This window comes from Leucoraja erinacea, chromosome 14 (assembly GCF_028641065.1).
Source record: "Leucoraja erinacea ecotype New England chromosome 14, Leri_hhj_1, whole genome shotgun sequence".
NCBI classification, from domain to species: domain Eukaryota; kingdom Metazoa; phylum Chordata; class Chondrichthyes; order Rajiformes; family Rajidae; genus Leucoraja; species Leucoraja erinaceus.
Window position 1 is genome coordinate 19,249,957 of NC_073390.1, and position 12,451 is coordinate 19,262,407.

Consider the following 12,451-nt stretch of genomic DNA (forward strand, 5'->3'; position numbering starts at 1 on the left):
GCACTTGATTGCATTCTAGGAGTGGAGGAAGAGGGAGCAATGTCTTCTCATCCACAGACTCCACCATGTAACCACAGGCTGTTCTACCTGCAGTCTGCTTAAGCCCGGCACATGTCCGCAGTGAATATGGCTTAAGATTGCCTTTAACCCCAAAGATATTGAAAAACTCGGATGTTGCAAGAGAGCGGTTGCTCTGTTCATCTAAGATGGCATACATCCTGCGTGCCTCTTGGCGACGTCCTTCTGGATAGACTGAGATGAGACATATCTTAGCGGATGCTCTCGCGCTGACCCCATCACCGCACACCTCCGTGCATGTGGAGGTGATCTCCTGGTTTACTGCTACCTCTTCCTCCCCGCCATGCTCGGATGCGGGGGGAGATGGCTCGGACTTCCAGGGGGCTGGGCCTGGATGTAGAGCGGAGAGGTGTCTGTCACTGTTGCACTCGGTACATTTCACTTCTGCTGTGCAGTTCTTGGCGAAATGACTTGTGGAGGAGCAGCAGCGGAAACAAATGGAATGTTCCTTAAGGAAGTGTTTGCGGTCTTCCAGGCTCTTTTCTCTGAAGGCTCTGCACTTCTTTAATGGATGAATCTTGGCATGAATGGGACACTGCTTTGATGGGTCACTGGATTTCTGTGTCTCAGGAGTTGTTGGAGATGCTTGTGTCCTGTGGACGGAGACGAGAGTTTTACCATGTCTCTCTATGTTATCCCTCTGGACGATTGCTGGACGAGAGAGGCAAAGATTGAAGCTGGGATCCGTTCTGGTTTTTGCCTCCGCACGGATAAAGTTGGCAAACACTTTAAATGGGGGGAAAGAGATGCGGTGGCGGCGTTTATAATTGGATCCAAATTCAGTCCACTTTTCCTGGATGTTATAAGGAAGCTTCTCAACAATCGGTGCAACTCCCCTGGAGGTATCAAGGTAAGACAACCCAGGTAGATACCCATCGGCCTTTGCCGCTTCGATTTCTGACAGAAGGTCCCCGAGCTCACGTAGTTTGTATGGCTCCTTGATGGTGATCCTGGGAAAGTTCTCGAGCTTGGTAAAGAGGGCATGCTCAATAGACTCGGGTGAACCATAAGTTTCTTCGAGCCTCTGCCAAGCCATCTTCAAACCTGCTTTAGGATTCCTCATGTTGACAGCCTTAATTCTTGTTGCCTGCTCCGAGGATTCTTTCCCAAGCCATTTTACCAAAAGATCGAGCTCCTCTCCGGGTGAAAGGCCCAGGCCTTCTATGGCGTTTTGGAAGGAGGATCTCCAAGCCCAGTAATTCTCAGGCTTGTCGTTAAAGGCCGTCAATCCTGTTGTAACAAGCTGGCTGCGAGCGAGGTATTTGGCGAGGTCCATGGTGGTGGGATTGATATCGTTGGTGGCTTGAGGAGAGTTGTTAGAGCCGCTGTGCAGAAAGGTTGCCGTTGGCTTTCTATCCTCCAATTTATGCTCCACGTTTCCTTGCACATTACTGGGATTGTGATGACTATGAAATGAACTGGCCAGATTAGATTTGGTCTGGTGAATGGGCGGCAATGGGCAAAATACTATGCTACCACTCTCGAAATCATAATCAGTGACATGTTGGCTTGACTTTATGCTGGCTTGCTCTATGACGTAGTCCAGAGTACGCTCGTGCTGGTTTTGAGGGCGAGCAGGGCTGGGTGATCTATCACGTGACCCTTGTTCTGCTATTAAACCTGCTTCTATGGTGTCGGCCTCTGCAATGGCTGCTTCCATCTCTTTTTCTTGCTGCAAGGCCTCTAAGGTCGCCTGAATCCGCGCAGCGTCGACCTTCATATCTATCTCTCTCTGAGCGAATGCTGCTCTAGCTTCAGCTGCTTTTGCTTTAGCCCGTGCTTTAAGGGCGGCCATGCTGGCACTGGAGCTGGCTGCAGAGCAGTACGAACGAACGCTGAGGGACTTGGCTTCATTCTGTGAAGCGTTGTCTTGGTTGCTTGTTGCCATGGCGTTGAGGTGTGGACGGGCAATGTGATGATGTGGGCCACCCTGTAGTACAGCTTGTTGTGGTGCTGTCTTTTTACTATACTGGACTCGCTGGATGTCCCTATCCAGCTATCTAGCAAGTTAAACAATTAATCCAATAAAGACCCGTAGACACGAGATGTCGTTGATTCTTTACTGTATTCAACTGTAAAACTGTAACATACAAGCAGAAAGAGAAACCGCATATTTAGTAACGTTATACACTTGGTATAGAAACATAAACTATGATGCCACCACTAAATACAATGCTGTTATGTAAGAAACCAGCCAGGGCACATGAAACATTCTTAACTGTTAATAATAGCAATGCTGCACAATAACGTATAAAGCTGCTGTTACACAAACATGATTACTCACAGACAATGCATCTAACAAGCTGGTGCGGTAGGATGGCAGAAATTACACACTAGAATTACAGTGTGCACCATGCGGTACTGTCCCTGAGCTGGGCTTCCTGGCTTATGACAACTTCCTGCCTAACCGGAAAGGTAACCCAAAGCTGTAGGAACCTGAACATCCAGCAGGTGGCATTAATATCTGCAAACAGAAAGTGGTCCAGCACAGGTAATTTCAATGCGGCTTGATGTCAGATTTTGTTCGTTCACTCCTTTGAGATTTTCATAAGTTCGATCAAATGTCAGAGGAGCAGAAGAATGCCATTTGGCCCATTGAGACTACTCCGTCATTCAATCATGGCTGATATATCTTTCCCTCTCAACTCCATTTTCCCCATAACCCCTGACACTCTTACTAATCAAGTGTCTGTCAATGTGTGCCTTAAAAATACCCAATGACGACATACACAGCCATCTATGGCAATGAATTCCATAGAAGCACCACCCTTACCTCTTGCTAAATGTCCTTTTGCTAAATGTCCTCATCTCCTTTCTGAAGGTATGCCCTAGACTCTCCCACTACTGGAAACATCCTCTCCACATCCACTCTATTCAGGCCTACTCTTTCATTAAATTACAGGTACTTTATAATTAACCATTCTAATAATTACTTATAACAATTAGGCATTATAATAATTAATGATAATAATCGGTCATTCTTCATAGATTAACCACTTATTTTGTTTAATAAGAGTGAAAAAAAATATTTTTTGCAGAAAGCAGGATCTCAATTTTGTAACTATGGAAGTATGTTGTAAAATGGTGTTTGTTGCTTGCATTTGGTGGAGCAGTGACATTATTTTTAATTCTGTAGGAAATGGCAAACCAGGTTTTGCAAGTGTTCAAGCTGACGGAACCAACCCAAATTCCCCACGCCCTGTGCAGCCCCTGCATGAGAAACGTGTGCCTGAGAACAGCCTGGGACCACCTGGAGAGACTGGACTCCATCAGGCAGTCTCCCCTGGTATCACTTACCAAAGCAACGGTGGCGCTAAGAATTGAAGACCAGCACAAATACCACAAGGCCATGAGGCGATACCCAGAGGTAAAGTCCAAGGCAGAGTCTTCGCTGCCCACTTTCAAACTCTTGCTTCAGTAAATCTTGCCTTTCAGGGTGTCCCAAACACTTTGCAGTCATGAGTTAGTCATTGTTTTAATGGACGAATTGGAGTCTTGCGCTCAAGAAGCTCCGACAGCATCAGTAATAGCTATGGCGGCACGATGGTGCAGTGGTAGAGTTGCTGCCTCACTGCGCCAGAGACCCGGGTTCGATCCTGACTATGGGTGCTGTCTGTACGGAGTTTGCACGTTTTCACCGTGAGCATGTGCGTTTTAATCGGAGGTTCTGGTTTCTTCCCACACTCCAAAGATATACAGATTTGCAGGTTAATTGGTTATAGTAAAAATTGTAAATTGATCCTAGTGTGTAGGATAATGTTAGTGTACGGGGGATCGCTGGTCGGCACAGCCTCGATGTGCCGAAGGGCCTGTTTCCACGCTGTATTTCTAAACTAAACCGATCCATTAAATCGAGTGATGAATAAATGTCTGAAGAAGTGTCGCTTCCCGAAACATCGCTTATCCGTGTTCTCCAAGGATGCTGCTCCTGTCTTTACTATTTGCGTTATAGTTTAGTTTTAGTTTCAAGATACAGCACGGAGCCAGGCCCTTCAGCCCACTAGGTCTGTGTCGACCACTACACCCGTGCACCTGTTCTTTCCTACACACTAGGGACAGTTTACAGAAGCCAATTAACCTACAAATGTGCATGTCTTCAGAACGTGCAATGAAACTGGATCACCCGGAGAAAATCCACATGACCACAGGGTGAACGTGCAGGCTCCGTACAGACAGCACCCGTAATCAGGATCGAACCTGTGTCTCTGGCGATGTAAAGCAGCAACTCTACCACAGTGCCACTATGCCTCCCTTTATAGTCAGGTGTCAAGTTTGAAAATGGGAAGTTGTGAATTGAAATAACATACAGACCAGCTCCCGACCATAGACTCCATCTACAATTTATGCTGCTCAGAAAAGCAGCGAACTTAATCAAAAACCTGTTCCACTCTGGTAATTCCTTTTCCCCATTCTCGTTGAGCTGAAGGATTAGAACTGTGAAAGCGCACATCATCAGACTAAGGAGCAGCATCTTTCCCTCAGTTATCAGGCTTCTGAACAGTCATTCCATAAGTTGGGGTACTGTCTGATTCACCTCTACCCCATTGGACTTTGTCTCTGGAACTCTACATTCTGTATCCCCCCTTTACTCTACCTGTTGTACATAGAACAGTACAGCACAGGAACAATGTTTGTGCCGAACATGATGCCAAGTTAAACTCATCACATCTGTCTGTACATGATCCATATCCCTCTATTCTCTCCACTTCCACTTCTGAACACTTACGCTCAGTCAGCCTTAGCCTACACGATATCCCGATTACCAAACATTTTAACTCCCCTTCCCATTCCATCACTGACCATTCTGTGCCTGGGCCTCCTCCACTGTCAGAGTGAGGCCAAATGCAAATTGGAGGAACAGCAACACATATTTCACTTGGGCAGCTTACAACCCAGCGATATGAACGTTGATTTCTCTAATTTCAAGTAATTCCTGCATTCCATTACCCCCTCTCTCCCCCCCCCCCCCACCCAGTTGTTCTACTAATTCCACTGTTCGCATCCGTTGTATCCCCGTTGTCCCCCACCCACAATAGACCGTTCCTCAAGTCATCTCCACCCTTCCTGAGGTCATCTGTAGCCAACCCTGTTTTGTTACTAGTCCTTTTCCCCAGAGGTGCTGCCTGACGCGCTGGGTTATTCCATCATTTTGTACCTAACTTTGTGTTATACTCGAGTTTGGCTTGATTGTATCCATGTAAAGTCTTATCTGATTTGATAGGAGAGCATGCAAAGGAAAACTTTGCCTATAACTAAACGTTATTTCCATTATGCTGTATCTGTACACTGTGGACGGCTTGTTTGTAATCATGTATAATCTTTATGCTTGCCGGATAGCATGTAACAAAAAAGCTTTTCACTGTACCTCGGTTCACGTGACAACTATAAACCTAAACCAGAAGCCCTGGGTTACTGGTTGTTTCATTAACTTCCTGCTTGCTTTTGGTAGATGAGATTGGTTACCGGATTTGTGGAAGAACCCAATCTCGTGCGACATCACGGCGTTGTGGCAACGGACTTGTCCCGAGAGCTGGAGAGAACGCAGCCGGGCCTCTTGGTGGTTGCATTCGTAGCTCTACTGAAGAGTGACAAAATCACCCTCGATGAGGCTGACTTGTTCTTTAAGGTATTTTAGCAGTTTTCTTTATGTATGTCGAAATTACTGTGGAGTCATCTGTTCATCAGCTGCAAAGAATTTGGAGCAGGGAAAATGACAAATCACCAATTATGACAGACACAAAAAGCTGGAGGAACTCAGCGGCTCGGACAGCATCCGTGGAGAAAAGGAATAGGTGACGTCTCGGGTTGAGACCCTTCTTCAGACATAGAGTCAGGGTAGAGGTATGAAAATGTTCAGAACAAATCAGAGCCGGCACCGATGACCCTCTCCCTCCGTCACTCGCCCACCCTAGTCATCTTACTAGTTTCACTGTCATCCTGCTTAGTTTCACTATATAAATTCATTGTTCTTTGTACATTTTCAACAAAGCATCACCTATTCATGTTCTCTGGTGGAGGACACCACAGCTACGCTTTGCCAGGCCGGCTTTGCAAAGCTGCCATGACAACAGGCCTTCATGGTCAGGTCAACAACCCTGCACTTACAAACTGGGACCTGAAAATGGCAGCAAAACTGGCGAGTCTGTTTACTGTGTAAGAATGAACCGCAGATGCTGGTTTACACTGAAGATAGACAGAAACTGCTGACCCGGAACGTCACCCGGAGATGTTGCCTGTTCCGCTGAGTTACTACAGCATTTTATGTCTGACATTGTTTACTGTCTCTGTATACCACTACTATACACTTTAACTATATCTGAGACTCTTAACTAAGATGTATCTATGTGCTGATGTATAGTGATACTTGTACTAAACTGAATACAAAAATGAAATTCACAAATAAACGTACCATTGAGATGCTGCCTGACCCACTGAGTTACTCCCGTACTCTGTACTTTTACACTTATTGAATAATGGCAACAGTTTAGAAGATTTATTGATGAATAAATAGTTTTGGAAGTTAAATGCTAGTTCCAATTCCCCAGGGTGGAAAGTGTTGGCTTTTACACTGTTTTGTAGAGATGTTTTTAGAGAATTTGAGTAAATATAAATGTCACCACCAGGAGGAGCTAATGTTCTTTATTTGTTAATATCTTTGTTGGAAAAGGGCTTGATGCTGAATAAGATCAGTGGTGTAATATCGGAGGCCATTTGGACCATTGTCTGTGCTAGTCCTCTCCAGTTAATCCAACTCCTCTCTCCTATCCATCTTCCTATCTCTTCCTGTTTTCAATTTGTTGGAATTAATTTTGAATAGGTAAAAACAGATGGGCAAATTGCAACCAAGCATGTCACATTTACACAGTCAGCTGCAAACCTTAGTAAAAAAACATCTATTTCAGTGCACGGTGGCACAGTTGTTAGAGCTGCTGCCTCACAGCACCAGAGACCCGGGTTCGATCCTGACCACGGGTGCTGTGTGTGTAAAATGTCCACACTCCCCCTGTGAGTGTGTCGGTTTCCTCTCGGTGCTCCAGTTTCCTCCCACATCCCAAAGACCTGTGAGTTTGTAGTTTAATTGGCTCTCTGTAAATTGCCCCTAATGTGTAGGGAATGGTTGAGAAGGTGAGATATCATAGAACTAGTGTGAACAGGTGATTGATGGTCGGCATGGGTTCGATGGGCCGAAAGGCCTGTTTCCATGCTGTATTTCTAAACCTAAACTAAACTAACTCTAATCCCTTTGTGTAAAATATGTCCGCTTGCTGGTAACTTGGGTTTTACCAGCCTGAACACGTAGGGGCACAAAGTGCTGGAGTAACTCAGCAGGTCAGGCAGCATCTCTGGAGAAAAAGAAGATGTGACATTTCACTTCGGAACTGAGAATCAGGGGAAAAGGAAACGAGAGATGTAGACAGAACGATCCTCTGGGTTTGCCTTTCCGAATTGTTGCATGGTCTTTTCCTGTCCTTGCATGTTTCCACTTTCGAAGTTCCACTTCAGTCTGAAGAAGGGTCTCGACCCGAAACGCCACCCATTCCTTCTATCCAAAGATGCTGCCTGGCCCACTTGAATGACTCCAGCATTTTGTGTCTGCCCACATTGTAAACCAGCATCTGGAGTTCCTTTCTCCACTTTTGAAGTGTTTGCAAGCTGTAGTTGAGAGTGCTGGGGAGTGCGGTAAGAAGCTGATGGTGGGGAGTGTCAGGGTAACGACTGAGTGATTGGCTTTTTGTTGTTGGCAGGGTCTCTGTGGTCGAGACAACAAAATCGATGAGGCAGAGACTCCACAGGTGCTGGTCGACTTCTGGGAAGCCACGTTGATATCCTTCACTGAGGAAGTGGTGACCGAGCGTCTCCTGATGAAACTGGTGTCGGTGTATCTCCAGAGGACAGCCCGGAAACTAAATCCTGACCAGAAACCGCTCAAGACAGTGGAGGAACTGGTATGTCTCTGCTGCTCAGACCAAGGGCACAACTAAGTGGGAGTGGTGTTGATCACAGTCCGTGAACCCAGGGGACATTGAACGAAGCTTCTCTACCGGATGCAGTCTGCAACCTTAGTCCCAAAGTTATGAACCCACATGAAGCTAATTATATGGGAAGTTTGTTCATTAGAGATACAGCGTGGAAACAGGCCCTTTGGCCCATCGAGTCCGCACCGACCAACAATCACCCCACACACTAGTTCTATCCTATTTGCACTAGGGACAATTTTACAGAAGCCAATTAATCTCCAAACCTGCACGTCTTTGGAATGTTTCCAAACCTGAGAGGAAACCGGAGCACCCAGAGAAATCCCACACAGTCACAGCGGAACATATAAACTCCATACGGACAGCACCCCTAGTCAGGATCGAACTTGGGTCTCTAAAGTTGCAAGGGACCAAATCCCTTCTGGAAAATGCCTATAGGTTCAGCATACCCACTCCAATGCTGTAGCAACTCTACTGCTGTACCACTGTGCTGCCCCTAACAGTTTTTACTGTAAACTATGGTTGTTCAAAGAATGACCATGTGAATAGTAACAACTTCAAGGTTATGTGAGGAGATAAAGTTTTAACATTGGAGTGGGTGTGTTGGACCTATAGGTATTTTCCATACAAAATTTGGTCAATTACTCTTGGCAGGGAAATCTGGAACCAGAGATCATTGGTTTAAGGTGAGAGGGAAAGATTTAATAGGACCATGAGTGGCAACTTTTCCACTCTGATAGTAATGGGCATGTATGTAACGAGAGGTCAGACAAGGTAGTTCAACATAACATTGAAAAGACACTTGGACAGGTATGTGGATAGGATGTACCTATAGAAAGGAGATGAGGAGGAATTTCTTTAGTCAGAGGATAGTGAATCTGTGGAATAGGCTGGTGCTTATGAACCAAATTTTGCAGAGATAATTCTGTCCTTGCTCCCAATTCTTATTTCCACACATATAATGAGTGAGCTGCTGGTGAAAAGTTGACACTTTGTAATGGTGCCTCAGAAACCTGTAACAGCAGGGTGAGGTGGCGTGGGCCCATAGCTGGCCGAGACATGCGGGTGGGGTGGTAAGAAATGTCACGGAGGTTTTATTGTATATTTTAGTATAAAGATCAGGACTATGGAGTGGTGATGAAGGCAAAGCTACGAGCGCTCACCATTATTACACTTGATTGTTCCCTTGTACGTGTTCATATGGTGGAATCGTGACATTTCCTTCAGTGATTCCACACCCCACGGACTTCTGTTGACCGCACTGGTGAAGTTGGCTTTATTGTCCACCGACAACAAAGTTTACTCCCCATTAGATGTTATACCAGGCCTAAGGAAATCCTTCCATGTTAAAATAAACTTCAATGGGGTGTGGTCACAGTAAGAGATCTAGATATTAGATTTTAAATGGCTTATTAATTTTTGTTAAAAGTGACCAAAAAAGCTGTTCCTCTAAACTCTAAACTTTTTCTCCAGATATATTGCCTGACTTGCTGAGTTACTCCAGCATTTTGTGTCTATTGGCATTTGTCTGGACAGGAAAGGTTTAGAGGGATATGAGCCAAAACACAGACAGGTGGGACAAGTGTAGATGAGGCATCTTGGTCAGCGTGGACAAGTTGGGATGAAGTATTACTCAATTACTCTAATCCATTTTTTTTTTCAAACAGATCAATTCGTGTGGTCATTTCAAGAAGATTTATCCATGGATCCACATCATCAATGAATCCAGTTCCCAACTACCTTCTGAAGATCTGCAGAAATTGCAGGTTGGTGCTTCTTGGACTCAGTCCAACATCACATCAAGTATTGTGCATGTCTTGCTGTCAATGTCCGAGTCATCATTTTGTGCAGCTCAGTGGCGCAGCAGTAGAGTTGCTGCCTTAAAGCACCAGAGATCCGGGTTCAATCCTGACTATGGGTGCTGTCTGTATGAAGTTTGTACGTTCTCCCTGTGACCACTTGGGTTTTCTCTGGGTGCTCCGGTTTCCTCCCACATTGCAAAGTCGTGCAGGTGTATTGGCTAATTGGCTTCTGTATATTGTCCGTAGTGAGTAAGATAGAACTAGTGTACGGGGATGATCGCTGGGCAGCATGGACTCGGTGGGCCGAAGGGCCTGTTTCCATGCTGTATCTCTAAACTAAAGCTAAAACTAATAACTATCTTCTTAAGGCCTTGCCTCCACTATGTTCAGGAACAATTGAGAGGTGACAGTAAGGGTCTCGAGAGGGTACGAGTGAGTCTGATACTTTGCACGCCGATTGGTATCTTATGAGCGTTTTGTTTTATTCACAGTCCATTTTGTGCGGTTCTTCGATCGACATAACATCAGTTCTTCATCTTCTGCAACAACTCCCCGATGACGATGCTGCTGGTCTAAGTATCCGTGCACTGTGTGACACCAGGCTGGGTAAATGTGAGCAAGTTACTGACCTGCTGCTCGACAGATGTCCAGAAGCACTTCTATCATTTGCCGCGTGTGAGATGCAGCAGGGAAACCAGGTTTGCCTCAATCTCTTTCTCCAGGCATTTAGCCTTCTGATTCGAGGGCAATAAATGTATTGGATACAGAAATGGAATCTAGGAACATTTAGGACACTGACTTTAGAGATACAGCGCAAAAATAGGCCCTTCAGCCCAGCAAGTCCGCGCCAACCAGCAATCACCATGTACACTAGCACAATCCTACACGCTAGGGACAATTTACAATTTTACCGAAGCCAATGAACCTACAAACCTGTACGCCTTTGGACTGTGGGAGGAAACCGGAGCACCTGAAGAAAAACCACGTGGTCACAGGGAGAATGTTCGAACTCCGTACAGACAGCAACCGTAGGCAGGGTTGACCTTGGGTCTCTGGCACTGTAAGGCAGCAACTCTATCACTGCGCCACTGTGCAGCTTTTGTTTTGTGGACCATTCAGTCAAGGAAGACCGAATCCTACATTCCATCACCAGACCATGGTTCTACCATGCAAGTATGCGGCACAGTGGCTCAGCGTTAGAGTTGCTGCCTTACAGCGCCAGAGACCCGGGTTAGATCCTGATCTCAGCTGCTGTCTGTGAAGTGTTTGCACGTTCTCCCTGTGACCGCGTGGGTTTCACCCATGTGCTCCAGTTTCCTCCCACATCCCAAAGGTATGTGGGTTTGTAGGTTAATTAGCCTCTGTAAATTGCTCCTGTGTGTAGCGAGTGGTAGCAAAAGTGGGATAACATTGTTTTGTTTAGAGAGATAAAGCACAGAAACAGGTCCTTCAGCCCGCTGAGTCCACATCGACCAGCAATCCTGCACTATGCTACACACTAGGGACGATTTACAATTTTTACAAAAGCCAATTAACCCACAAGCCTGTACAACTTAGGAATGTGGGAGGAAACCGGAGCACCCGGAGAAAACTCACGCAGTTAGGGGGAAGGCGTACAAGCTTTGTACAGACAGAACTCCAGTCAGGATCGAACTCGTGTCTCTGGTGCAGTTAGGCAGCAGGTCTGTCACTGTGACATGATACCCGCCCCATAGAACTAGTGTGAACGGGTGATCGATGGTCGGCGTGGACTCGGTTAACTGAGGGGTTTGTTTCCATGCTATATTTCTCAACTAAACTAAGTATTTCTTAAATACGATAATTTCTGGTTCAACTGCCCTTGTAAAATAACTACTTCAGTTCAGTTGGCAGAAACCTTCAGATATTCGTTCACTTGTCCCATAGTGACACCGAGCTTGTCAGTAAGGATAACACTTACTGTATTGTACTATTCCCCCAAACCAAACCATGTTCCACCTTCATATGAAGTTAATGATTAAAGATCCCATGAAGGTAAATGAAGGAAGGGAGAGCGTTCTCCACTTCAACTTCTTCCTGCTCTCTGTGGAATAGTTTAACAAATGGACAGGGGAGTAGCACATTTGGTTTCCAATGCTTGCTACACCACTCAGTAAGATAAATGCTGATCTTCTGTTTCGATACCACTTTCATAAAGTCATTCAACGTGGAAACAGACCCTTCAGCCCAACTTGCCCGCACCAGCCAACATGTCCCATCTACACTACTCCTACCTGTGTGTTTGGCCCATATCCCTATAAACCCGTCCAATACATGTACCTGTCTAAAAACTGGAGAAACTCAGTGGGTGAGGCAGCATCTATGGAGCGAGATGCTGCCTCACCTGCTGAGTTTCTCCAGCTTTTTGTCTACCTTCGATTTTTCCAGCGTCTGAAGTTAGTTCTTAAACATGTACCTGTCTAAATGTTTCTTAAACTTTGCAATAGTACGTGCCTCAACTACCTTTTCCGGCAGCTCATTCCATACACCCACCACCCTTTGTGTGTAAAACGTTACCCCTCTGGTTCACAGTAAATATATTTCCTCCCTCACCTTAAACCAATGCCCTCTTGTTCT

General features: G+C 45.6%; 1 protein-coding gene across 1 annotated transcript in view; it reads left to right on the plus strand.

Moving 5' to 3' along the window:
* The window catches only part of hps3 (HPS3 biogenesis of lysosomal organelles complex 2 subunit 1), a 46,525-nt gene that overhangs the window by 28,935 nt on the left and 5,139 nt on the right, over positions 1–12,451 (plus strand). The window contains 5 exon segments of the mRNA XM_055645706.1: positions 3,215–3,445; positions 5,528–5,704; positions 7,824–8,024; positions 9,722–9,820; positions 10,348–10,554. Coding sequence (XP_055501681.1) covers positions 3,215–3,445; positions 5,528–5,704; positions 7,824–8,024; positions 9,722–9,820; positions 10,348–10,554 — 915 coding nt within the window.